We start from the raw sequence: 25,964 nt of genomic DNA, 5'->3' as shown, positions 1-25,964 counted from the left end.
TTTGTTTCATAAAATGTTTACATAATCCAAAACACTTTTTACATTTATTACATGTGACCAATCAAATAATTCATATTTTTTTATTATTGGTTGAATGTATGTATTAAATGCTATTTTTTTCAAAAGTAAAAGTTTTCTTCATATTCACATTTTTAACTAAAACTGCCCTATCAACGGCAGCTACTCTCGGAATCCAACACATTGAGGTGTTTTCGGACTGCAAGACTCTCATCTCTCTGATAAAAAAGAAAGAGCGAGATGTCTCTGCTCTCTGTATCCTACATGATATCGCCGTTTTGGCAAACTCCTTTGTTTCTGTCGCTTTTCATTTTGTCCCCCTGACTTGGGAATGTAGTGGCTGATTCTCTTGCTAAATCAGTCTTGTTTGAGCTGCAGCATTCCCCTATGTTGGGATAAACATCTTGCTTCTAGACTCCTTTTATCTATCTATGAATGGTTTGATCAAAAAAAAAAAAAACTAAAACTACTTACAAATAAAAACAGAGGGAGTATATATATATATATATATATATATATATATGGTGATCAAGAATTCAAGATTATTATAAAATATCATTATGTGTATTTTGTATAAGCAAATGCAACATGTTGGTCCTCAAAGAATTGAAGTATGCTGAGTATAATATCATTATTATAATTTAGGGGAAATTACATGTTTACCACTTTTATGGTACCACTTTTCATTTTTACCACCACTAATGAGACATTTTCAAAAATACCTTCTTCATTAAGTGGCAAAAGACTCTTATGCCCTTGTTATTTATATATATAATAAATTATTATTTAAATAAAAAAAATAAAAAATAAAAAAATAAAAAAAAATAAAAAAATTAAATTAAATTTTTATGTTTTCGAATTATACTTTTTCAAATTCGAACTTTTTTATAAATTTTTTTTTTTGAATTTTTTTTTTCGAATTTTTTTTTTATATTTTTTTTTCAAATTTCTTTTTGAAAAACGAAAATTATGTTTGAAACTATTTTTTTTAAATTTTTTATATATTTTTTAAGTATTTATATATTTATTAGAATCATAAATTTAACATTCCAAAAATCCTACCCCACCCCTCAACTCTAAACCCTAAGTCTATATTAGTTAACCCTAAGGGTATAATTGTATTTTACCCTTCATTAAAAGTGAGGGTAAAAGTGGTTAGTGTAAACATGAAAAGTGGTACTATGAATGTGGTATTTGTGGCAATTTCCCTATAATTTACTGTTTGTATATACTGATAATATTCATTCATCGTACACATTACCAACGTCTCATCATCATTAGTTCATTACCCTGTCAATTAATTTGGTTAATTCGTCATAATTAAGCTGAGAGAAAAAAAATCACGAGTTGTTCAAAAAGAAAAAAACAATCACGTAATTTGCCAGTGTATTAACTTTCCAAAATATTAATCCACGAAGAGGCAAAAAAAGTTTATCAAAATTACATTTTTAACCCAAAATTTAAAAAAAACAAGGCCGTTCAAGCGAAAAGGTTGAGCAACTTTGTCGTTTCTCCTCCGCCGCGTACAAACCGCTCACTGGCGATGTGATCCAGAAACGGCGCCGTTGTAACGGATTCCTCCGAGTACGGTGTTTCTGGTCGACGCGTTTCCTCCTTAAACGGTGTCGTTTTAACCGGAAAAGTAGGGATTAGAGAGAAATCTAGCTCCGACGACGGTCGTTCTTGTTGTTGCTCTGACGCTAATCGTCTCCGTTTGGGCGGAGAAGCCGTCGCTCTGGACCTAGAGCTCGAGAATCTGGAGTGGTGGTAGTAGACATTCCGATCACCGGAATCATTCATCATCTCCATGCAAATCTCGGATGCTTCGTCGGAAGTCGGCGACGGGAATCCGCCGTCACGTGTAAGCAGCTCAGGGATAGGTCTCAAAGAACCGCCGCGGAGCACCGTCTCAACCGCCGCTTGACAGACACTCCAGTTCCCCGTCCACAGCAACCCGACGGCGCCGTTCACCGGATTCACAGTTCTTCCGCAAGCTTCGTAGAGCAAGGACTGAAACAAAGCTGAAAATGACCAAAATACCCCTACAACGATCAGAAAACGATGCCGTTTTAAAGAAAAGCAGATTTAGAGTAGTAGTTGGTTTACTTAAGTACCAGGGCACTGAGATTCCGGTACGGAGGAGATGAACGACATGAGGCCAGCACGGCCGAAGAATTTGGCTACAAAGACGGTGGCGTGGCCTTGAGCTTCGGCTGATTCGATCCACTGGATACAGGGACGGAGAATGCAAGTCTCGCTGCAACCTTTCCGGAGAACACGACAACCATTGCAACTCATAGTTTCAGATAATATTAATTAATGTTTTAATTTTCTCCTGGTTTGCTGTTATCTGGGAGATTCAAGAGAATTTGAAGAAGATGATGAAGATTTGCTTTGGATGCAAGAAAGAAATATTTGGAGAGAGAGAGATAATAGAGATTCCGACAAGGTATTCAATGTTTTTGGAAGATGAAGCAGACCAATGTATATATAGAGAGATGCATTGATACTTGAGTTAAGGAATGGGCCATTCTGTGATTTTTTATTTTATCATAAACATTTTAATTGGATGATAAATAATGGATGAACCCTACTAAATAATTTGCAAATCGAATGATTACTGCAGCAAAATAAATATTCGGCAAATATACTTAGACAATTGATTAAATTGTGTAAACAAGAAAATCTATATGAACAAACTAAGTAGGAAGAAAGTGAATTTGAATTAAGTTTTACAAAAGGAAATGGTGTGTGGTTGTTGACTAGTTGGTGATTAGGAGAGAGAAGTAAAAGTGAGATTCCAAGGTGATGGGTGCAAAGTGCAAACGGCTCCGTGTCTCCGCGAATAGCCTATGCCTCCTCAGCCATTGGTTCTTTTTTCAAAATTTTATTCATTTTTTATGATTCATATAAACGTCATGCGTGAACGATCTCGAGTATTTGATGACAATTGTCAAGTTAAAGTAGCATTTCTATTTGTTCAATAATCTGTTGAACTCGTTAAACTAAACTTACATTTCTTAATCATCTCATGTATGCTTTTACAAATAGCTAAGGTTCATGTACGTAGACTTGTACACAATTTGTTTAATTCATCAAACCAAGAAAATTAGTTTGTTTGGGGTTAAGTCTAAGCTGCCCCTTCAGCTAAACAAACCCACCATCTGACCCTTAAATCATCCTTAAGGGTTTTGATGGTTAGTATAAACAATGTTTTAGAAGAAAATATAGGGATTTTGCCAACGATCCTAGTTGTCTCACGTGTGTGACCAAATTAAATATAACTTGTCCTTAACATTAGAAAACAAAAGATATAAGCATTTATATGGTTATTAATCTTTAGTTCATGTAAGTGTATGCTTCTACTTCATGTAAGTTTAATGAATATGCATGCTTTTTACATGGTGGTCATTACCGACTCGGCATTCGGTCAATCAGGCAAGTTTCCACTGAATGCAGCCGTTTTGTATATACTTTATCTATTCCCCTATCAATTCATTTTCTTTAGTATTTAAAAAGCATGCATATTCATTGAACTTCGTTTTTTTTTTAACTTCGTTGTTTAAGTAAACATTTGTAAGTCATATAAACTGTCGATCCAGAATACTTGAGGGCCAAAACTTTGGTCACGAAGACAGCATGTAACTTACTTACACAGTACTATGTTATAATAGTGTTGTGTGATAAAGTAGGTATTAGTCATGGAACGTATTACTTACTAGTATAAGGCCTAATTCTGAATAGGGAAACTGGAATTTTCAAAATTTTATTGGTGGAAAAACTGAAATTTCAATATAATATAGTACTGTGTTTGTATATGACATGTGGTAAATTGATGCAATGTAACATAGCGAATAATTATGGGCGGAAAACAAAAGTTTCAATAAAATTTTAGATCCGGTAAACAATTTTTTAAACAAAAGATAATAACTTGATATCTTAAGACCTTTATAACATGTCACACAAAATAGAACATACGAATTGATTTAATTAATAATTCATATAACTAAGAGGAATACTCAAATTGTATTCACTAACAACTCGTAAGATAAAATATTAAAAGTCAGCAATAGATATCAAAAGATATCCACGTTAATTGCAGAACAGTCAAAGAAACTAGCCAGAAGCTTCCCACTTGGAGACTTTCTTCAGCCTCATCATTAACAACTTCGAGACTCTTATAAGAACCAAGAAATTTAAGAGATGAGTATAGTGTGTATACATAGAATTGGTTCTCGACCTTACATCATTCTTCATTTCTTCCTATTTCTCAAATTAGAAATTGTGTTAAAGATCTTTTACTTATCTTATTTGATTTGACATTTAATAATATTCATTTAGGTGGATTTCGAGTCAAAACAGCTGCGTAATTTTTTAAAATAAGTGATCAACTCATTTTAGAGTTGACATCAAATTTTGATGCACTACAAGAAAACAGCGTAATTCTGACGGACATTCTGACGGAAAATGAGATTCTCAGAATATTCCGACGAATTTCCGAGGAAATTCCGAGGAAACCCAAATTTTGGGTTTCCTCGGAATTTTCTCGGAATATACCGATGAAATACCGAGGAAATCATATTCCTCGGAAAACACCGACGAATATCCGAGGAAATTCCGAGGGATAATAGGATTTAGGAATTTCTTCGGAATTTCCTCGGAATTTCCTCGGAATAGTCCGAGACTTTTCCGACGATTCAGGGCTTTGCTTTTAGGGTTTCTGTTTCCTCGGAAAAGCCTCGGAATATTCCAAGGAAATTCCGAGGAACACTTGTTTTTCCTCGGAATTTCCTCGGAATATTCCGAGGCTTTTCCGAGGAAGTAGGGTTTTTAAACCGAAAACAACGTTTTGCGGTTTGAATAACACTTATATAACCCCTATTAAGTGTCTTAGACTGATTATGAAGTTAAAAATTTATTTAAGTGAAACACTTATATAACACTTTTCCGATTGTATGAACGAAATCCACACAACATAAGAGAAACACTTATACACTTTAATGAACGGTAAAAGGAATACTTACAATTCGTTTTGAAATTTTATTATTTCATGGTTTATGATCATCTATACAAAGATTCCTCAATGATATGCATTGCATTTGTATAAGAAATGATATATGGCAAAAAAAAATTGATGTTTTGAAACCCCAAACATGTGTTCCTCGGAATTTCCTCGGAATATTCCGAGGAAATTCCGAGGAACAATATAAATTAATAGAAATACATGCACAGGATATTTTTTTTCTTCGAATTAATGAAAATATTCCAAGGAAATTCCGACGGATATTTAAGTGGCCGTCGGAATTTCCTCGGAATATTTTCATTTAACCGGGCAAACAAGCCGTCAAATATTTCGCGAAAATTGAAATTGAAAATACTGAGGGAATTCCGACGGAAAATATCCGTCGACCCTAAGTTTTATAAACTCGAAACGCATCTTCTTCCCCATTGATCTCTTCTTCCTCTCCGGCGATCTCTCTCTCCTTCCGGCGTTCTCCACCTTCTCTCGCGACGATCTCTCCGGCGAATCCTCTCCATTCCCTTACAAATCATGTAAGGACTCTATCCCACTCTCTTAGGTCCTATTTGTTAGGTTTTAAGTAGATTTGATGATTTTAGAAGTTTTTTGATAGATTTTTGCTAGGGTGATTGGGTAGGATTGTGATTTGTTGTGTAATAGGTTTAGAATTGTGATTTGGTTGTGTTGAATTGATTTAGAACTTTTTTATAAATTGTTTATTATTTTTGTATTTACAAAACGTTTTTTCTATATAAATTCGATTTTACAAAACGTTTTTTGTATATAAATTCGATTTTTGGATTTATAAAAGATGATTTCATATTTATAAAATTATTTATATTTATTAAAACTAATTTTGTATTTATAAAACATTTTTTTTTATTTATAAACACTATTTTTTATTTTTGTATTTATAAAAACTATTTTTAAATATACAAAACGTTTTTTGTATATAAATTAGATTTTTGGATTTATAAAAGATGATTTCATATTTTAAAACTAATTTTGTATTTATAAAACATTTTTTTGATTTATAAACACTATTTTATTATTTTTTGTATTTATAAAAACTATTTTGTATTTATAAAAGATGATTTCATATCTATAAAAATATTTATATTTATAAAACTAATTTTGTATTTATAAAACATTTTTTGATTTATAAACATTATTTTATTATTTTTTGCATTTATAAAAACTATTTTGTATTTATAAAAAGATGATTTCATATCTATAAAAATATTTATATTTATTAAAACTAATTTTGTATTTATAAAACATTTTTTTGATTTATAATCACTATTTTATTATTTTTTGTATTTATAAAAACTATTTTGTATTTATAAAAAGATGATTTCATATTTATAAAAATATTTATATTTATTAAAACTAATTTTGTATTTATAAAACATTTTTTTATTTATAAAAACTATTTTATTATTTTTTGTATTTTAAATATGTTTTCTATTTCAATTTTAATTTTATATTTTCGAATTTCAATTTAAAAAAATAAATTTATATTTTTTTTTTTAAATTTTGGAAATATTCCGAGGAAGTGTATCCCTCGGGATATTCCGACGACATCTTCCTCGGGATATTCCGAGGACTTTCCGACGAACTTGTGGTCCTCGGAATTTCCTCGGAAATTCATTTCCTCGGAATTCCGTCGGAAATTTCCGAGGGATTTCTGAGGAAAAATGAATTTCCGAGGAGTTATTTCCGATGACTTTTTTCGTCGGTATGTCGTCGGAATAGCGTTATTCCGACGACATACTGACGATTTTTTTCCCTCAGTATGCCGCTGTTTTCTTGTAGTGACGGCTTAAGTTTGATCATGTGGTTTGTTCTAGTTCTAGGCCTAGTTTATTCAACATAGATCTAAATTCCCTGCTTGACTTCAAATCATGTATTCATGTTTCTTACTTCGGTAATGTTAGAGTATTAGCATCCATAAGTATTTCTTATAGGTCTTTGCACATTATTAAATTGTTCTTTTAAACTATTTTAGTTATATGATCAATTTTAATCATTAAAAATATATGTATCATTGTAAGGTGAACATGTATCAATAGTCTTTTAAAATCTTTGTTGAGAGTCACTTGTACAAAAGACATTTCTCACTTCTACTTTTAATATCTTATATACATATTAGGTATGAACTCATTTGAGATATTATCAGTGTTCATACTATTATTTACTCCGTTTAAAAATATCTTATTTACGTCTTTTTAACTTTTATTTATGAATTGTGAATTACATCCCATCCAAATTCTTTCCATTTAATTTAAAATGTTTGTATATTCATTGATTTGTAGTAAAATAATAATTATTTATTATAAAAACATTTTAAATTGTTTTAAAATAAAATGATATTGAACTATTGATTTGAGAATGTAGTTTATATATTGTTTATATATGTTTTAGTAAAATTTTGGTGATTGAAAATATATTATTAAGTTTTATTTTTTAAAAAAATATCAGTCTCATGTGGATGTGATTTTAGAGAATTTCAATAAAAGTTGTATAATTTTTAATTCACTGGAAACTAAATTTCATTAAATTTATATATTTTCATATTCTTTCAAATTTCCTATTAAATAAAAATTATATAATACTTTTCGAATTTATTTATCGCCGGTTTAGTTTTTTTAAAAAAGTCTACCGATTTGATCCTAAACATTTTCTCTTCTTTTTTCAACTGAAGTGAAAAAAAATTCTCTCAATCATATCATATATATACATGTGTATATATGTCACATTAGATTAGGCTTTCCAATATTCACATACCCATTCTTTTACAATGGATCATCTAACAATTTCTAACTCTAACATGCACGTATGCTCTTTTTGCTGGGGATAATTAGTGAGGTTTTGAACAACCGTGCTATATAACATGCGACAGTTTGATATCAAAAGAAAAAAGGAGAAAAATCGACAATAAATCTCAACTGCATATAGACGATCGGTCCGTCCTTTGCACTAGTGGTATGATATCCAGTAAATTCTGTAGCACTAAATATGTCTTCCCGAAACTGACCAGTTTAACCAATAGGGTATATTGCTTCTTTTGTTCCAAAATCTATTTCACGCCGAGTTCTGATTTAATTATTTAAAATAAAACCTGGTCTATTAACATAATTGGGCTTAAGTTCTCAGCTATTAGACAGGATCCACTATGATCTCTAATACAGTTTTCCTATGTCCAAACAATGATGAGTCATTGGTACACTGCACCATTTGAGCGGCACCACTGCAAAAAGAATTTGGATGTTATTGGATCATACGACTGCTTAGGCCTTTAACACACATATAAGGCCGTACTATTAATACATGTTGCAAATTACCCAAGAAATTTGGTAAATTCATTAGACCGAGTTTTGCCTACAAATACGAACAAGTCATTATTTGCCACTTAGCCAAAATTACCTTTTCGATAATGTAAGATTTAAAAATCAATTTTCAGTGTCAAAAATAATACTACTCGTCTTATGTATATATGGGCACTAAATTCAGAGAAGATACCCAAAATTTACCTTTTCTTCGGAATGCATAACTACTCTTTTTCTTATAAGATACACAAGAACTGGGATCGATTAGGACGTGTACGATATTTAACGTAATAAACTATCATAATAACTAGTCTCCTAACACTCATGAAAAAAGTAATACAGATTTATAAAAAGAAAAAAAATCAAAGCGTGGAGGGAAGTGTGAGTGCCAACCAATCAAATGGATAAATAGTAATCAAAGACGACATGACACTTAAGGATTAGCTTCGTTAGGTACTAGTACTACTAACCGATCTATCACTACTTTAATAATTAATACTAACATTTCCAAAATTAATACTAATTTCTCCAATCAAAACATGTTATTTCGAATTGGGAATTGATTGCTTAAATATTAAAAATGTTTGGCAAAGTAGTTAATCGTAAGGAACAGATCACTGACAATCTTAGTCACAGAAGTGGCTCCTTAGCTTGCGGAAGTAGTAAATGAAAAAAAAAAGGAAATTTCCAAGAAGTAGAAGTTTCATTAATCCATTTCTCCTTTATTATTTTTCTTATTAAAGCAAAATACAAATCCAAATATATCCTCTTTATTTACTTTTTATAAACAAAACCCAAAAACGAATAATCATATGAAGATTTTTTTTTCTTTTCGTATACGTAAAAAAGAAACTAAAAATAATCCAAAGTCCACTCCAATCATTTTCATTACAGACTCATCAACATCTCAGCTAATGATCCACACTAGCTAGCTGATCGGTAAAAATTATTAATAATCAGACTCCGACTTTAATTCTTCGCCGGAGAGTTGACTTTTTACAAGTGTTTCATCGTGATCAGCCGGTAAATTCAGGTCAAAGCCGTGATTATTACTACCGTTACCGTTCCCACCGTCGTAATGACACCGTTTGTGACCACCCAATGCTTGACCAGAGGGAAACGACTTAAAACAGATAGAGCACTTATGAGTCTTCCCACTTTGACCAATTAAACCGTTACTAATATTTCCCTTATTAGTAACGGAACCATTACCACTGTTATTAGTATCTTGGCAATTAGTATTACTAACCGGTTTCCGGTGACTGGTTTTGTGTCCACCTAACGCTTGATAAGACGGGAAAGATTTGCCACAGACGGAGCACTTGTAGTCTCGGTGGTGATGATCGGACGGTGGAGCAGGAGGAGAGTGATGATCATTACCATCATTGGAGGAGGAGGAGGAGGAGCCACGAGCGAGCATGAGGAGGCAGATAGCAAGATACTCTTCTTCGGAAGGAGGGTGTGACTGATCTACAGTTCGGTGTCGTTTTGTGCGTTTTCTTTTGGTCCACGACTCAAGATTCTCCGGCTCGGTTAGGAAAGGAGGAGGAGCGGTGGTGGAGGTTGGAGAATTGAGAGTGTCGAGAGCCATATGGTCACCTCTGATTACTTGAGGATTGAGAGAGATTGTTGTATAACAATTAAAAAAGGAAAGAAAAATAAAGAGGATTGAGTGAAGTGAGCTGGTGAGGGAGTGAGATGAGATGTGAGAAGCACGTCTTTGTGTATAATTTTTGGGTGATTAAGAGTTGGAACGTGGGCTCTAAGTGGTGCTTCTTCTCTTATTCCTCCATAGCCATTAATGTCTCATCCTATTTTTTAATTTTTAATAATTATTATATTTTATTAATATATACAGAGAGGAATATAAACATTGAACTAATTTCATTCCGTACATAAAAATATATGAAAACCGAAATCTGAACACCATGTAAATATATAAATATATGAAATTCTAGATTAATTAATAACATCAGAAACTGAAAACCCCATATTTTCAATAGGACCAACTTGTTTTCTTATAATGCTTAATCTAAGAATGCCTATATTTAAATGATGTGCGGTGGGATAAAATCAAGTAAACTATATATGTATTAGAGTCTAACATCAACCTTTATTGAAACCCCGAAAAAGGTAATACAGTCACACAGATGAAATATCAAAGTACTTATCAAAGTTGTGCCAGTTTTGGCGATAGGTACCAGTCCAAATCATGTATTAATCAGCTTAATTCAATCTATCCTTATTTATTTTATTTTGCAAAGGGAAAAAAATATTATACATAGAAAAAGAGAACAATCACAGAGATTTCAAATAAAAATATTTACTAACACTATATAACCACTCATAATTTACATTAGTAAACGTGGATATGTTGTTGATGAAGCTTTTGAGTTGACAATCTCTGCAGAGTTAGTTTAAAGGTTTGGCCAGTTTAGCGAATCTTTTCACCTGTGAATCTGTGCTGTGTGGCGCTGGGTCATAGCTGGCCTGTCGTGTTTTCATTGGCTGGATCAAGTTTGATTATTTGGTTTGGACACGTGGATTGTTATGTATGGTGGACGTGGATGGAGATTTGGTGGAAACTTAAAAAAGACGGTACGTGACTTTCTTAAGGCTCAGGCTACTACATTGGTTGTGATCACCAGCTTCATTATCTTTCTCCTTTTTTTTAAGTTATGTTTGCTTGTAAGTTTGATATTTAGAACAAAAATTTAGGTTTCAAGTTTTTATCGAATTCTTTTAAGAAATTTCTAGAATTGTTTTCTAACTGTGTTTTCAAATCATGAATAACAGTATTTTTATTTAACTAGAAATAGATATATAATACCACAGAAAATAAATGAAGATAGTTACATGGAATGATAACGATGTAGAATGGACAGTTGAGATAAACGAGGTCCCGGGAGCAAGTGAGTGAGTGAGAGATATTTGATGGCAAATTTGATTTTCCTTTTTAATTTTAATGTTTCATGTAACGTGTTTTCTACATGAAAATCAAAGGTTGGTTGTTTTATTATTTTAACTCAAAAAGTTAAGAAATTAAAGGTTTTTTTTTGTCTATGGTTAATATGCTATTACAAACTATGAGAAATATTACAAGATAATTTTATAGCCGGCAATTATACCTATCTGATGAGGATTCACGTCTGACTACATCATCCTGAGCCGTTCTATGAGATCCATGTCTGACGGTACTCCTTGCGCTATGCCGAAGATCTCCTATATGTTTTTCTCTATAAATCTGCATAATTCGCCTTTGTTGGAATTTGAAACTCAAACTTCCTGGTGTAGAAGCATTAATGAACCATTAGTCAGACCATTGGACTAAGGGGACTTCCACAAGGAAATTAAAAGTTTATGAAGTTATTTTTCTTATCTATTTTTTTCCCCAGGTATTTAGAAATTTATATAATTAAAAATAACTCTATAAATGGAACTCGATATGTTCATGTAACTTTCAAATAATTTATTAGAATATCAATTTTATCCTTTGATTTTGTGTTCTTGGCCCAAGTTAACTTGAACAAAAAGAACAACAAAAGTTTAACATAAACTTTGGGCTACACAATAAATATGTCCTTGGCAAGTAAAGATCTGTCATGATAAAGCAGAGAATACACAAAACTCTTGTTCATTGCCACTCAGCTCTTCTTTTTGATGATCGATTTATTTTATTAACGTCTAACTCTAACTTCATTAATAACAAAAAAAATCCGAGGTTATACTGATTATCTAAGTTTTTGTTTAAATACTTAGTTGAAATCTACCAATACCATCAACAATTTTTAAGTTGTGACACTGTTGGGTTTGTTCGTACGTACTTGAGATATAGTTTGTAAGTTAATATAATACTATTGATCTGGCTATTCATCATTTCGTTGCACCGTGAATCTCTTGAGAAGAGCCATCTGAAGGCCCAATGACTGGAAGCCTAAATTTTTCTTTCGAAAAGTAAAAAGAACAAAAGGATATTGGCTTCGCCCGGGTTCGAACCGGAGACCTTCAGTGTGTTAGACTGACGTGATAACCAACTACACCACGAAACCTCTTTAGTAAACTGTTGACAAAGGTATATCGAATATAAAATATATACTTTAGTCTTCAGTGTATATTTGACCTTGTGGAGTCTCTTCTCGGTCTTTCTCTCTCTCTAGCAACTTTATTACCGATCTATTTAGGCTAGCTCTCGGAACAGGGATGAGTAAGGGACCGGGACTATTCGCCGACATCGGCAAAAAGGCCAGAGGTAATTATAATACTCTTCTACCTCTCTAGCTTTCGATTTGCCATGAACCGAAACGCCGCCGTTTGCATTAAGTTTATTTTATCTTCTGATGAAATCTGGGGTTTAAGCTGATTTTTCCAAGTTTTTTTTTTTTTTTTTTGTAAATAGATCTATTGACGAGAGATTACAACACGGATCAGAAGTTCAGTATCTCCACTAACACTCTCTCCGGTGTAGTAAGTTCAATTCAAATTCCCCTATTCAACAATCTTACATGAATTGCTTAGCTAATAACATGTTTATTGTCCCTAGGCTCTTACTTCAACTGTTCTTAAGAAAGGAGTTGTCCACGCTGCTGATGTTTCCACTCAATACAAGTACCGAAACGCTCTCTTCGACGTCAAGATCGACACTGATTCAAACGTACAAAGAGTCCTCTTCGATCCTTATTAACAACTTTTGTCTTATTACAACAAGTTCAAAAAAAAAAACATGTCTTTTTCAAACTTTGGGCAGGTCATGACAACCATCACAATCACTGAGATCCTCCCCTCTACGAAAGCTATCGCTTCCTTCAAAGTGCCTGATTACAACTCCAGCAAGGTGCTTTCTTTTTTCTTTTTTCTTTTTTTAAATCTAAATATATAATTAATGATGATTTTTTTCTAACTCTTTTTTTAACAGCTAGAGGTTCAATACTTCCATGATCACGCGACGGTTACAGCCACTGCAGCTTTGAAACAAAACCCTCTGGTTGATCTAACAGCTACTCTTGGCTCCCCAACTATCTCATTCGGTGCCGAAGCTGGATACGACACTACTTCTCGGTCTTTCACTAAGTACAACTTCGGTATCAGTGTCACAAAGCCTGATAAATGTGCCTCCATAATACTGTAAGATGATCAAATAAAGATGTTCCTTTTATTAATAGATTAATCTGAAACAACTCTTTTGGTTACTTACAGTGGAGATAAAGCAGATTCGATCAAAGCCTCTTATCTTCAACACCTAGATGAGTCCAAGAGGAGCGCTGCGGTGGGGGAGGTTTACAGGAAGTTCTCGACGAATGAGAACGTGATTACTGTTGGTGGGTTGTATGCGGTTGATCACTTGACGAGTGTGAAAGCTAAGTTGAATAGTAACGGTAAGCTTGGTGCTCTTGTGCAGCATGAGGTTCTGCCGAAGTCGATTGTGACGATCTCTGGGGAGATTGATACCAAGACGTTGGAGAAGTACCCGAGGTTTGGTCTCTCGCTTGCTCTTAAACCTTGAAGAAGAGAGCTTAGTAGCTACAAGTTACCAATGACCTTTTTTGTTCTCTCTCGTATGCCGTTGGTGGAGAGGCTTGAGTTTCGGTTTTGTATTCAGTTAAATAATGAGTTGTGGGAAGGTAAAACTTCTCTTGGAAGAATTAGTTTTCGCATTTGTTGGTTTTTTAGGCTATTCTTGAGCCTTGCTCAATCAAACAATCTTAGCTTCTTTTTTTTTTCAAAGTTGAAGTCTCCTATGTTCGTTTTGGGCACGAGAGACCCTGATGGAAGATCGATGTGTAGATGCCCAAACAGATAGAATAAAAACAGTATTATCAGTGCATCCGATGGACTTAATGTTTTGTAGCGTGACTACGAGCCCGAACAAACAATTGAAAACATAAGATCCTTTGTAAACCCTCATGTAGTATATTGTTTTTCAAATTCGTTTTCACTTTTTACTTAGTGGAATATTTTTTCAAATTCGTATTCACTTTTTTACTTAGTGGAATATTTTGGTTATGCCCAAATGGAACCATTTTATATCAATTTCAGTCGAAAAATATATTTTCGGAAGCGAAATGAATCTGGTGTGGTTAATTGTGTATACTATTTTCATGTTCAGCGAAATTGGGTCAAGAGAGCACTTGACAAAGTAGTTTGAAGCAAAATGAATCAAAAACCATTAGTAAGAAATTTATACACTAACAAGAATAAGCATTATTTGAAGCACAAGAGAACGAAACTGATTATTTATACAAGTGATTTTTCTTCTAAATTCGAAGTTGAGACATTGGTTAAATACAAAAAGAAAGCCACCACTAATAAATGGATCTTTCAATTCTAAAAACAACTGAAATGATTTCTTCGTACAAAGATTTGATTTTGAAGTCACGCATAAAATAAAAACTATACCCATAGGCAATAACTCATACTATCAAATCTCTAGCTTACTCGCACAATTCATATGTTAAATCAATTCACCTTAGCTACCAAATTCAATAACCACAATCAACTAATAAGCAAACATTCATATAACAAGCAATATGAAGAAAATGGCAAAATCTTCAAACTCATAATCGAAATTGAAATAATCCTTCTCAAGTCCGAAACATAAATATAACATCCGACAAAACAAAACTCAAAGCCAAGAGAGTACTCGCTGATAATCAAAAACTAAAAAGATAATAAACCTTTGTGTTTAATCAACGTTCTGCATAACATCCTCAGCAGTAAACTTGGTCCCCTTGTCCTCATCCGCCGCGGCACGGCCCTTGGCCTTCCTCTCCAAAAGCGACTTCCTGTCCTTATCCAACCTCAGCTTCGTTATCACAACCTTCGACGGCTGCACGCCGACGTTCACGGTGGTGCCGTTCACCTTCTCCCTCGTGATCCTCTCGATGTGAATCACCCACTTGCGACGGTACACCTGCACGACCTTTCCTTCGCGTCCCTTGTAGGTCCCGCGGACGATCTGGACCTCGTCGTCCTTGCGGATGGGCATGGATCTGACGTTGTACTTGGCGCGAAGGTCGGTGGAGAGAGGGGAGCTCATGATGACGCGCCTCTCGCTTGAGGAGGCTGTGAAGTGAGCCTTGCGGTTCTTCCTGCGGGAGGAGGTGACTCTTGGGTTGTACTTCATTTTCGCCGCCGGTTTGGAAATGGAGAAGGTCTCTTTAGGGTTTTTTTTCTGTGGAAGGAGGAAGCGGATGAGAGTGTTAACTGAATATATAGTCTGTTACAGAGCTAGGTTTAGGAGAAAAATTAGGGCTTTGTGTATAATGGGCTTGGGCTTTTATGCGACTACCACTCTTGTGAGTTTTATAATGCGCCTTTATCATTAAAATTACACATGCGACCTGAAAAACTTTGAGAGAAGGGAATTGCTGGAAAACAAAAAGCCGAAACTGTGTGAATCTTTTTTTCTTTTTTTCCACCAAAATTTTATTAAAAGATTAAGTCCAAAAAGAGACGAAACCCAATAACGACATAAATATAAAAGACCATGAAAAGCCATAAACCGAACAAAAAAAGCCTAAACAACAGACCACTAAACATTACATCTTATGACTCATAAGTCCAATGAAAAACCGTAGAGGAAGGCGCCAGCTCCACCATCAGCAAAGCCAAACTAGAGAAAAAACCGCTCAAACAAAACATCCCTTAAACTCAAGACTATGAACCAACCCTGACAGATCTACGATTTGATGAAAAGATTGCAACTGCCCTACGATTGAATCCAAAACTCCAATCTTCCAACCAAGAAACATTGACATTTTTAAAGATAAGAATAAACTTGAAGATGTAGCGGCCAACACATGAAAAGAGGAGCGATCAGAGAATTGAGATAAGAGGTTGTAGCTCAGAATAAGAGAACTGTAGGTAGACAAAACTGGTATCAAACCGGTGATAAGCTGGCGAAGATGATGAAAAGGAATCACCTTTTCCCGAAGATAAAAGTCGGCGAAGATGATGTTATGTGAACCACCTCTCCCCAGTGTCAAAAGCCAGAACTATCGGGAAACAGAAACCGGACAAGATCCGGTGGCTATATAACAAATCGAAGCCGGAAAGAAGAACCAGCATCGATCAAAACTCAATCGCTTTCTCATTTTCTCTGTGAAAGATACAAGAGAGAAAACATAGATGAAAAAAAAAGCGGCTCTTGTGTGAATCTTCTAATATGAAAAATATTCTTAAAAATTTATTAAAATATTAGAGTGAGTACAAAAATTGTCAAACGTTTACTTTAAAATTCGTTATAATATTTAATTATATATTTTTCGAAAGTTGAAAGAACATCAATTTTTCTTTTGTATTTTATTGGTTGATTTTTTTCTAAGATTTAATTAAGTTTTAACGCACTTTCGGTAAACTAAATGTCAAAACAATTTGTTCCATTATATGATCGTGAAACAATAAAATCATGCAAAAGTTGAGGACATATATATGATGAATAGAATATATAATTCGTTTGGATTAAAGACGAAGACAACATCTCTGAAGAACTTCACTCTCACTACATCAAAAAGACCAAATGATCTCACTCTCTCCAAACTTGATATAAAAGTTGATTGAATGGATGTTTACGATTTTGCAGATCTCGCCGTCGAATTTTTGTTTAGCTGCAAATGTTATATACACAGAGAGTTTTGTCAAGTTCATGTGTATATACATACAAACACAAGAATGAAAACAAGAAGATGAGAAGTTTTTTACCTGCAAAGCCCGTGCAACGGAAGGTAGCCATTTTTCTCCCCTTACTTTCTTCAGTTCAGCAACTCTCTCTTCTTCTTTCTTAGCTTTAGCTTTCGCAGCCGCTTCTTTCGCCTCCAGTCTAGCTGAAGCTTTCTTAGCTGCTTCCACAGCAGCAGACAAGACATCGGACCCGTCAACCGCAATTGATTTTATTCGTTTCTTAAACTGCAATTAAAAAAAAAAAAAAACAAAGAAATTAGCTTTCACAGAATCATGTTCCGCTATAAAACAGAACAATCGTGTTCAATGAAAACCTCTTTAGAGCTTCCTTCAATTCCTCTAGAGGGGTGTAAATTAGGCTTCTTCTTAGGTCCTTGAAGCTCATCTGGTTAACAAGACAATAAGTTTCTTCACTGGAGTTTAGAAGAGAGCGTGGTGGTGGTGATGACTAACCTACATGATCAAAGACAATGCCTGTTGAACACCGCTTAAAAAGCCGAACTCCACAGTCATTCTCGGGTTCTTCATTTTGGGGAACAACAGCGACAGGATCTTTCACAAAGTCTAAAGTATTTTCCACCATCTCATTCAAAAGCTTCTTCACCTGTTTTCAAGCTTTACCAATGATGACTTAACCTTAACTAGACACTAATAAAGATAGACATTGAAACTATACTCACATTCTCTACTTTAATAAGATGATTCGGCAATGACTAACCTTGATTTGGGCATGTGTTAGCTTTTTAGGTTTGACGCGAAAGTCTCCATCTTCGTGTTGCTGAGCAGTAGCTGCGAGCTTCGAGGCGGAGGCGGCGTAAGCTGTGGTGGTGACTATCGAATTGATGGCGGCTTTCCACTTGGGATCCTCATCTTCGCTGCTGCTGCTATCTCCTCCACTTTTCTCCCTGTCAGCCATTGTTACACTTTCCCGCCGTAAATTTAATATATTTTTTTCTCTATTTCTCCGAGTTACGGCGAACTTTGAGCTCTCCGGTGGAAAAGGGTCGACAAGGGTTTATTGGGGGTGCCCTAATTTCGCTGGCGCAATTAAACAATAGATAACCTCCTTTTTCCGGATTCGGGTCTGGTTTTATTTGACCCGCACTCGACTGAGTATACTCATGCCAATTTTTTTAAAACAGGAGTAGTCCCTTAAAATATTTTTAATTGTAAATTTTAGGTTTATAAGATATTCAAAATGTTTTACTGAATTTTTATAATTTAAAATAAAATAAATTATTCAAATATCATAGTTTTATATGATATTTTAAACTATTTTAATTAAAATCATAGTAAAAAATTTAAATTCAACTAAAATTACACTTTTATTAACAATCAAATCATAATAGATTGAATACACACTCAAGTATCAAACAATAAAATCATAATATACGATTACTAAAACAAAAGAGGACGAGAGGCACTGAAAAAGCAGAGAAGAAATTAAAAGTGTAGAGGTTAAAAACATCACCGTATAGAAACCTGATCAGAGATGGAAATCACTACCACTAACATGGATCAAATGTAACACCGATGGAGCCTGGAATAAAGATACGGGAGAAGGTGGAATAGGATAGGTGGCGAGAGACCATCATGGAAATCAAGTGTGGGCAGGAGCGAGGAAGCTATCAAGATTGAGATGAGCGTTAGAAGCAGAGGCTGAAGCACTAAGATGGGCCATTCAAATTCTCTCAAACTTCGATATACACGAGTGGTTTTTGAGACAGATTCCATGGTGGTAAAAAAGCTAATCAATGGAGAAAAATCTATGTGACCGACAATAAAACTTCTATCGCAGATTTCAAAATCTCTTTCTTGATGGCAGAAAATCGAGGTTTTGATGTGGAGTATTACTCAAGGAAACTTATACGTTCGCGTTCTTTATACCTAAGTTGTATTCTGTTTTACTAACGTGGTTAAAAACTTTTGTAGATGTTGATAAACCGGTTGTAAGCTCTTGAATTTGGTTAATGAAAAGTGTATTGTTGAACCGAAAGAAAATAAATCATAATATACTCAAACAAAGGCATATAATACGAAATTTACTTAATTTGAAAAGAATTATTTGGAAGTAAATTCATGGTTAATAAAATGATCATCTTGTTTGCCCCATTACCGTGGGTCAGTTAAAAAGCCCATGATAAAGAGAACTCAATCAAATGTTTATCTACAATTCTACATACAAAATCACCACGATTAAGGGTAAACGACACATGTAATGCACCTCCCCTGATCTCCAGTATCACTGGCACCGCAAGCTCCTTTGGCGGCACCTAGAGATGTCAAATGGGCAGGCTATAAATGGGTGACCCGTGTCCAAATCAATATGGTCCAAAATGGACACACCCATATTAAACCATAATTAAAATTTGTCCAGATGGGTGAATCCAATTATATCTATGGACAACATTGGACTTAACCAATTGGACAATGGCCGGCCCAATAACCTTAAATGACTAGGGTTTGAAAAAATTGAGAAAAACACAAATCACCTCTTTTTTTTCTTTCCGTCTTACTCTTGCGATTTTTCTTCGTGTTTGATTCTTCCTCTTCTAGTCCTCGTCTTCGATTTTTCTTCTTCGAGCCCTCGTATTCGATTCTTCCTCTTCGTGTTCGATTCTTCTTCCGCGTCTTCGTTCTTCTTCGATTCTCTTTCGATTCTTCACCAACTTCTGATTTCATCATCTCTTAAGGTTTGATTTCGTGATTTGTGTTATGGGTTTTCACTATTAGGTACGATTCGTATCATCTACTAATATTGTGTTATGGGTTAGGTGTTAGATGGATTGGTGATTTGTGTTCATAACGAAGCTGGTGGCGAGTCTCACGACTGTTTCTGTTTCCGCAAGTCAGACGAAATCACGAATCTTTTGAACTTATCTTGTATTTTTTATAATTTTGAAACATGAAGTTTAAAACATAAAGTTTAAGTATATGACATTTTTAAAATTGAAAACTTAAAAATCTTTAAATCTTTAAAACTGAAATTATGTTGTTTACATTAAGTGGGCGTATAGGCCGCCCATGGATAGCGCAACAAAACATTGTCTTATTTGGTTATGGTCTCATTTGGACATGGTTCTATTTGGGCTTCGACCAAAAATGTCCAGCAAAAAAATGAAGTCCATTCGGACACATCCAGACCTGCCCAACCCGCCCATTTGACATCTCTAGCGGCACCCGCCAATAATAGTGGACGTACGTGTTGTTCACGCACATCTTTATCACGAGTGGTGTATATGTTCTTCTTCCCAAGCTTCTAGTTTATCTGTCACCATATCTCTACTCTGATTGGCCAAAACCAAAATTAAATACTATTATTTAAAAATAGCTACCCATAATGTTCGGTCTACCGACCAAACAGCAGATAAATAAAACGCTTAGAAGATCGAAACCGTTGATTAAAAAGGAACAGAATTAAAAATTTAAACGGTCTAGATCTCGTGGCTTTGACTCTTTTTTAGTTTGCCGTCTCTCTCTCTCTCAATCATTAGTAAGCGACGGAGGAGGAGGAGGAGAAGAAGAAGCTTCTGACCTCTCAAAAGAGATCCGTGACGAGAGTTGTTGGCAGGCGGATCTGACATCTGTTTCAGAATCTCTGCCTGAGCTCTTCAGTGAATCAATTCAATGGGTTTATGGGAAGCTTTCCTCAATTGGCTTCGTAGGTGAGATAATCTCATCTTGAATCGTATTGAGTTTCTTTTTTTTGTTGATTTTATTCGAATTCAATTGCTGGAAATAGACCGATTAAACATGTCTGCTGGTAGACAAGTTATGTTCCTATTCCGACAGAACACAGATTCACTTGTTTTGTTTGGGTTATGCTTTTTTTTTGTAGCCTCTTCTTCAAGCAAGAAATGGAGCTTTCTTTGATAGGGCTTCAGAATGCAGGAAAGACATCACTTGTCAATGTTGTTGCAGTAAGTCTATATTGCTTCTTCCTGACAAACACCCTCTTTTTTTTTTTCTCGTCTTAACATTCAGTTTGATATCTTTTATCTCTTTTTTTTATTAGACTGGTGGTTATAGTGAGGACATGATTCCTACGGTAAGTGTTTACATCTTTTTCTCTTATACAATTCATCTTTAAGAAAGACATCAATAACATGATGATATTTCTTTATCTTCTTTTGTGCTATTCAGGTGGGTTTTAACATGAGGAAAGTGACAAAAGGAAATGTTACAATCAAGCTATGGGATCTTGGTGGTCAACCTAGATTCCGCAGTATGTGGGAACGTTATTGCCGCGCTGTTTCCGCTATTGTGTAAGGATCTCTTTATATCTCCCACAGTTTTTGTTTTGTTTTGTTTGGTTCATGTTAAGAGTCCTTTTATCCTGCAGGTATGTAGTTGATGCTGCGGATCCTGACAACCTAAGTGTCTCCAAAAGCGAACTCCATGATTTGTTGAGCAAGACTTCTCTCAACGGTATCCCTCTTCTGGTTCTTGGGAACAAGATCGACAAACCTGGAGCTCTCTCTAAAGAAGCCTTAACCCACGAAATGTATAGCCTTGTTTCTTCAACTAAAACCAGCACAAGAGTCTGTCTCCTTGTAGCTCGATCTGATCATGTTTTTGTATGTTATTGTGATTGCAGGGAGCTTCAGTCGCTTACGGATAGAGAAGTTTGCTGTTTCATGATATCTTGCAAGAACTCTACCAACATTGATCAGGTCATTGATTGGCTGGTAAAGCATTCAAAATCAAAGAACTAAAACTTCACCAAGAACACACATTCTCTCTTCTTAGTCTTCTTCATGTATTGTGTGCCTGCGTGACAATGATGATGGTTGAAGAGTTTGTCTCTATTTTCTTGTCTCTGCTGCTGGTCCAGTCTTGTCTCTGTATATTAGATGTGGATTGTATTCTATTCTAAACCATTTGCAATTTTGGAAACTCAAAAACAAAAAATGTTTCAAAAGCTTTGATTTGTTTCCTTCAAACCAGTTTTCTCTAAATGGGTCATGAGAAACCTGAAGGTAATAAAGTTACTACAACAACTTTAAAAAAAAAGAGAGAGAAGGTTTTAAACAGAATCTGACATAACAAAGGTGCAAGTTTAGATGCAAGGTTCAGACATGACATGATCTGTCTTCCCTATCAGCACAGAAACAAGAATCACAAATATCTCTTACCGAGTTGCTTTCAAAGCTTTCATTGCAACTTTTGCGAAAATACGGGCAGCTTCGGCCTTAGCTTCTGCGTTATCCGCTTCTCTTGCCGCTAATTCAGCTTCTGCTAGTGCCAACTCTGCTTCTGCTATTGCTTTTGCAGCTGCATAGCCCTGAGAAACACTGTACCTGTGCTCTCTCTGAGAGACGAGAGAACAAAACAATTGTTAAAGCTGAGTCATGTGAAAAGTTTATATTATAAGCACAGTTTTTTTTTTTCAATCAAAGTCTCTCTTTCTTTACCTTAATTATTGTTTCAGTATTGATCAAATGCTCGAGTCTTGAACTCACAAGCGGTTCCATATACATTGGCATATTAGCATTCACCTGAAAAAAAAAGAAGTTACAGCTACACTAAGTCAATGATGATTTGAATAGATGACTCAAGGAATAAAACATAGAAAGAATGCTTAAGAGTTACCTCTGCAGACAGCAAGATTGAGTTTCTATCAGGACCCAACGGTCCCTTAAAGTTAGTTATAGCCTCCAAAATCATGTTATCCACACTACAAGAAGGAAGACATATTTTTGAGCTTAGGACTATTTTCAAGAATCTTAGACTCTTTCCAATATGAAAACATTTCACAGCATTGATCAGATGACTCATATACAAGAAGTCAAAACCTTGTGAAGAGATCTTGTGGTGGCTCATATGAGAATGCAAGAGGAGCAGATGCTGGAACAATCTGTTGTCCTCCATCATCACCTTGCTTAGCCTTCTTCCTAGATCCACAAGTAGCTGCTACACTTATGTTTCTCCATTTGTCCTGACAAAGTGTTTCAAGTTTCTATTAACCCTTATCTAATCTCTTTAACGTTTCTTGTTTTTTTTTTTTGTTTTTTAATTATTTACCTTGAGATCCACATTTGAGCGAGAGTGCAAAACAGAGGAATACTCAGGGTTTCCGAGAATCGAACGCCATTTTCCGATTCCATGTTCGAGTACTCCAGCCATAAGAGCTTCTTCTTCTTCCGGTGTCCACTTATGCTTTGGAGCTCCCATATTCACAACTTCTTTTTCTCTGTCAAGAGATGAAACCATCACAAAAACGTGAAACTGAGATGTTAGAAGAGACGGTTAAGAGGATCCAAGTTCTTTAATTGCATTAATGACTCAGATATTCAACAAAAAATGCCAGAGATTACGAAAACACACTAACCAAACAAGGAAACACACTCACCAAAACAAACCAAAAAGAAACAAAAACATGACATTTGTTGCAGACCATGACTTTGTCACTGCGATGCAATCATACTTTCACAGTGAATTTATGTCGTATGGAGTTAACGTAAGATTTATGCCGTATAGAGTTAACGTAACGCTTTTAGGTTGGGTCTCCAAGATAGTTGGATGCATAAAATATGAAAAGATTACCTCACAGTTGTGCTATGTAACACAATCTATAAGATCATGTTTAAGATTCTAGCAACCATGTTGAAACACTAGCGTCGAAAGTTATGAAACCGAAACAAAATGCTTTTTCAGTTTTTTTTTGAAAAAATTCTGAATACAATGGAATTTCCAGAGACTTGTGTGCATTGGATTTATTGCGATGTATAAATGATTTGTCCCAACCGAATACTAAATTGAGATATTGTAAAAATTAATGGTTATACCAATCATTATTTCGAAGAAGGAACATGTGAAATTATATCATGAATTTCAATAGAATATAAAAAATACATAAAGAATTTGGACCAATCCAGTTATCATCAGTTAATTTTAAGTTAAAAATCTATGAATGATATCAAAACTCAAACACATACTATTTAATCAAACTGAAATCGATTTGATCCAAATCGAATCTAAAACTGGGATATTGTCAAGATTAATGGTTGTACGAATCATTATCACGAGAGGGCGTATGCGGATATCAAAATTTTCGATACGACATGAATAATATAAGAAATTTGAATCAATCCACTTGTCGCCGAATAACTTAAATATACATTTTAAGTTCCTTGTTCTCAATCATTAAGCATCAATTATAAATTTAACAATTACATGAATCAAATTTGGTTTACAGTCATATCAATATAATTTAGGTCATTAAAATATTGTTGCAGCAATCAACAATCAAGATCTAGCAAGCAAGATTTAATATTATATATAATATATTAGACTAGTGGAAGGAGTCATGAACCAAATATCGAAAATGAGCAAACCAACTTTTCACCTTGTTTTAGGAGAGGATCAAGAAGGAGGCAGATGACAAGATCCAAATCGAAAATGAATATAGGGTTTGGAGTTTGGGGATTGAGAACTCGGCTCTCAGTACTGGCGGCGCATGGAGATAGAGAAAAAGAGAGACGGTTTGAAAAAAGGGTTTTGAAGTTCTAAACTTTAAAATATTGGGAACCATATATATTTATTATACACCCCTAAATTTGGAGAGAAATAAAAAATACTTTTATGAATATATACAGAAATCGTGAAAGGAAAAATATAAATTCTTAAAAAGAAATAAATCATGAAAATTGATAAGAAAATATTAAAAACTATAAAACATAAATTGGATCGATGAGCTATTTCTCTACGAAAAATATCATATATCATTAGATGTCTTCCAAAATATAACTTCATTATATATCTTCCGATAAAACAGTTTAAATCTTATTTCTTCACAGATTTTGGTTTTGTCACTGCTTAGTAATCCTAATTCAAAATCTTCAATACCCGATACAAAACTGAAATCCCAACCAGGCATAAAATTAGACCAAACAATAACCCGACCATACAGAAAAACCGACCCAACATTACATTTCTTAATAAACCTGACAGATCAAAAATCCCAAATTCAACCTAATTGAAAACTAAGAATCCTAAAATATATTAATTTTTAAAACGTATATGTAAATATTTTCACTAATTTCGTAACTAATTTTGAAATATTATTATACATTAATATATTCAGCTATCATTTATAAAATAAAAATAAAATTCTATCATATTTTTATCTATTATATAATCATAATAAATCTTATTAAAATAAAATTATTATATTGAGCTAAATATGATAAAATTATTTTAAATTAATAAATTAATATATAATTTAGTTTCATAATTATAAATATTCATGTTAAAAAATATAATATATTGGTAAGACGGGTTAACATTAACAAAATATATATATATATATATATAATATATATATATATATATAAATTAACATGTATTTTATTAAAGCTAATAATATAAAATATTTGCAACTACTTTAATGATGATATCTTTTCATATATATATATATATATAAATTTTATTCTAACAAATATGTTGATAAATATTTTAACAATATTTTAATTTTCAAAAAATTTTTGTAAATATTTTCACTAATTTTGTATTTAGCAATGAACTATTATTATGTATTAATATATATTTTATTATCGTTTATAAAATAAATAATTCTATATAATAAGATAAATATATAATAAGAAGCAACAAATACATATGAAGGTTTTAAACAATTGATTAGCTACAACATATAAACTATAAAATTATTGTCTCTGAAATAGTTATATAAACATTTAAATATATGATTAACCTTTTAAAAGTATATACATCTAATTATCTAAAATAAATATCTACGTATATAAAACTGCAAACAAATCTAATTTTAAATTAAATTAAACTTAACCGAACAAAACGAATGTATATGTCTACAGTCCACGTATGCTAACGTAAATCCACACTTCAGATAAAACAATCATAAAAGTCATTATTGTTGCAAGTTTTTTTCTTTTGTAAAAATG

General features: G+C 33.8%; 7 protein-coding genes and 1 non-coding gene across 10 annotated transcripts; 2 read left to right on the top strand and 6 right to left on the bottom strand.

Moving 5' to 3' along the window:
- Nucleotides 1-1,344: 1,344 nt before the first annotated feature.
- LOC103860639 (LOB domain-containing protein 38) lies at nt 1,345-3,546 on the bottom strand. Its single transcript, XM_009138281.3, has 2 exons — nt 2,133-3,546; nt 1,345-2,039 (listed from the first exon to the last, which is right to left on the bottom strand). Exons 1-2 carry the CDS (start codon nt 2,314-2,316, stop codon nt 1,498-1,500), a joined length of 726 nt encoding a protein of 241 aa, XP_009136529.1. The 5' UTR covers nt 2,317-3,546; the 3' UTR covers nt 1,345-1,497.
- Nucleotides 3,547-7,629: 4,083 nt separating this feature from the next.
- On the bottom strand, nt 7,630-12,188 carry LOC103860638 (zinc finger protein AZF1). Of its 2 annotated transcripts, XM_009138278.3 has the most exons (2): nt 9,617-12,188; nt 7,630-9,490 (listed from the first exon to the last, which is right to left on the bottom strand). In XM_009138278.3, the coding sequence occupies exons 1-2, from the start codon at nt 9,956-9,958 to the stop codon at nt 9,317-9,319; spliced, it is 516 nt and encodes a 171-aa protein (XP_009136526.1). In that variant the 5' UTR covers nt 9,959-12,188; the 3' UTR covers nt 7,630-9,316. The 2 variants fall into 2 exon arrangements, with proteins under 2 accessions (XP_009136526.1, XP_033142679.1); XM_033286788.1 differs by having other exon boundaries at nt 7,630-12,188.
- Nucleotides 12,189-12,342: 154 nt separating this feature from the next.
- Nucleotides 12,343-12,416, bottom strand: TRNAV-AAC. The gene has a single exon. It is a non-coding gene; the product is annotated as a tRNA-Val (tRNA).
- An 11-nt stretch (nt 12,417-12,427) lies between these two features.
- On the top strand, nt 12,428-14,188 carry LOC103860636 (mitochondrial outer membrane protein porin 2). The gene is made up of 6 exons (XM_009138276.2): nt 12,428-12,616; nt 12,764-12,831; nt 12,908-13,018; nt 13,112-13,198; nt 13,280-13,488; nt 13,561-14,188. The coding sequence occupies exons 1-6, from the start codon at nt 12,568-12,570 to the stop codon at nt 13,865-13,867; spliced, it is 831 nt and encodes a 276-aa protein (XP_009136524.1). The 5' UTR covers nt 12,428-12,567; the 3' UTR covers nt 13,868-14,188.
- Nucleotides 14,189-14,890: 702 nt separating this feature from the next.
- LOC103860635 (60S ribosomal protein L26-1) lies at nt 14,891-15,558 on the bottom strand. Its single transcript, XM_009138275.3, has one exon. The coding sequence runs from the start codon at nt 15,485-15,487 to the stop codon at nt 15,047-15,049; it is 441 nt and encodes a 146-aa protein (XP_009136523.1). The 5' UTR covers nt 15,488-15,558; the 3' UTR covers nt 14,891-15,046.
- Nucleotides 15,559-16,721: 1,163 nt separating this feature from the next.
- Nucleotides 16,722-18,177, bottom strand: LOC103860634. The gene is made up of 5 exons (XM_009138274.3): nt 17,762-18,177; nt 17,497-17,647; nt 17,358-17,428; nt 17,065-17,268; nt 16,722-16,970 (listed from the first exon to the last, which is right to left on the bottom strand). Exons 1-5 carry the CDS (start codon nt 17,957-17,959, stop codon nt 16,932-16,934), a joined length of 663 nt encoding a protein of 220 aa, XP_009136522.1. The 5' UTR covers nt 17,960-18,177; the 3' UTR covers nt 16,722-16,931.
- Nucleotides 18,178-20,454: 2,277 nt separating this feature from the next.
- Nucleotides 20,455-21,986, top strand: LOC103860632 (ADP-ribosylation factor-like protein 8a). The gene is made up of 6 exons (XM_009138272.3): nt 20,455-20,708; nt 20,882-20,963; nt 21,059-21,091; nt 21,187-21,308; nt 21,386-21,547; nt 21,641-21,986. The coding sequence occupies exons 1-6, from the start codon at nt 20,671-20,673 to the stop codon at nt 21,756-21,758; spliced, it is 555 nt and encodes a 184-aa protein (XP_009136520.1). The 5' UTR covers nt 20,455-20,670; the 3' UTR covers nt 21,759-21,986.
- LOC103860633 (telomere repeat-binding factor 3) lies at nt 21,946-25,258 on the bottom strand. 2 transcript variants are annotated; one of them, XM_009138273.3, is made up of 6 exons: nt 24,392-25,254; nt 23,068-23,236; nt 22,839-22,981; nt 22,636-22,720; nt 22,458-22,541; nt 21,946-22,354 (listed from the first exon to the last, which is right to left on the bottom strand). In XM_009138273.3, the coding sequence occupies exons 2-6, from the start codon at nt 23,215-23,217 to the stop codon at nt 22,175-22,177; spliced, it is 642 nt and encodes a 213-aa protein (XP_009136521.1). In that variant the 5' UTR covers nt 23,218-23,236; nt 24,392-25,254; the 3' UTR covers nt 21,946-22,174. The 2 variants fall into 2 exon arrangements, with proteins under 2 accessions (XP_009136521.1, XP_033142678.1); XM_033286787.1 differs by having other exon boundaries at nt 23,068-25,258.
- Between the last annotated feature and the right edge of the window lie 706 nt (nt 25,259-25,964).

Source organism: Brassica rapa, chromosome A03 (genome assembly GCF_000309985.2).
Source record: "Brassica rapa cultivar Chiifu-401-42 chromosome A03, CAAS_Brap_v3.01, whole genome shotgun sequence".
Classification (NCBI taxonomy): Eukaryota; Viridiplantae; Streptophyta; class Magnoliopsida; order Brassicales; family Brassicaceae; genus Brassica; species Brassica rapa.
This window is presented reverse-complemented; position numbering and strand designations above follow the sequence as displayed.

Excerpts from the sequence above, each read along its gene's own strand:
- LOC103860639 (XM_009138281.3), bottom strand. The coding sequence starts at position 2,316 with ATGAGTTGCAATGGTTGTCGTGTTCTCCGGAAAGGTTGCAGCGAGACT. Across the intron at positions 2,040-2,132 it reads ACCGGAATCTCAGTGCCCTG|CTTTGTTTCAGTCCTTGCTC; the intron begins GTACTTAAGTAA and ends GGTCATTTTCAG.
- LOC103860638 (XM_033286788.1), bottom strand. The coding sequence starts at position 9,958 with ATGGCTCTCGACACTCTCAATTCTCCAACCTCCACCACCGCTCCTCCT.
- LOC103860636 (XM_009138276.2), top strand. The coding sequence starts at position 12,568 with ATGAGTAAGGGACCGGGACTATTCGCCGACATCGGCAAAAAGGCCAGA. Across the intron at positions 12,617-12,763 it reads CATCGGCAAAAAGGCCAGAG|ATCTATTGACGAGAGATTAC; the intron begins GTAATTATAATA and ends TTTTGTAAATAG. Across the intron at positions 13,489-13,560 it reads AAATGTGCCTCCATAATACT|TGGAGATAAAGCAGATTCGA; the intron begins GTAAGATGATCA and ends GGTTACTTACAG.
- LOC103860635 (XM_009138275.3), bottom strand. The coding sequence starts at position 15,487 with ATGAAGTACAACCCAAGAGTCACCTCCTCCCGCAGGAAGAACCGCAAG.
- LOC103860634 (XM_009138274.3), bottom strand. The coding sequence starts at position 17,959 with ATGGCTGACAGGGAGAAAAGTGGAGGAGATAGCAGCAGCAGCGAAGAT. Across the intron at positions 17,429-17,496 it reads CATTGTCTTTGATCATGTAG|ATGAGCTTCAAGGACCTAAG; the intron begins GTTAGTCATCAC and ends CTTGTTAACCAG. Across the intron at positions 17,269-17,357 it reads TTGAAGGAAGCTCTAAAGAG|TTTAAGAAACGAATAAAATC; the intron begins GTTTTCATTGAA and ends TTTTAATTGCAG.
- LOC103860632 (XM_009138272.3), top strand. The coding sequence starts at position 20,671 with ATGGGTTTATGGGAAGCTTTCCTCAATTGGCTTCGTAG. Across the intron at positions 20,709-20,881 it reads TTCCTCAATTGGCTTCGTAG|CCTCTTCTTCAAGCAAGAAA; the intron begins GTGAGATAATCT and ends TTTTTTTTGTAG. Across the intron at positions 20,964-21,058 it reads CACTTGTCAATGTTGTTGCA|ACTGGTGGTTATAGTGAGGA; the intron begins GTAAGTCTATAT and ends TTTTTTTATTAG.
- LOC103860633 (XM_033286787.1), bottom strand. The coding sequence starts at position 23,256 with ATGGTTTCATCTCTTGACAGAGAAAAAGAAGTTGTGAATATGGGAGCT. Across the intron at positions 22,542-22,635 it reads CAATCTTGCTGTCTGCAGAG|GTGAATGCTAATATGCCAAT; the intron begins GTAACTCTTAAG and ends TTTTTTTTTCAG. Across the intron at positions 22,355-22,457 it reads ATACTGAAACAATAATTAAG|AGAGAGCACAGGTACAGTGT; the intron begins GTAAAGAAAGAG and ends CTCGTCTCTCAG.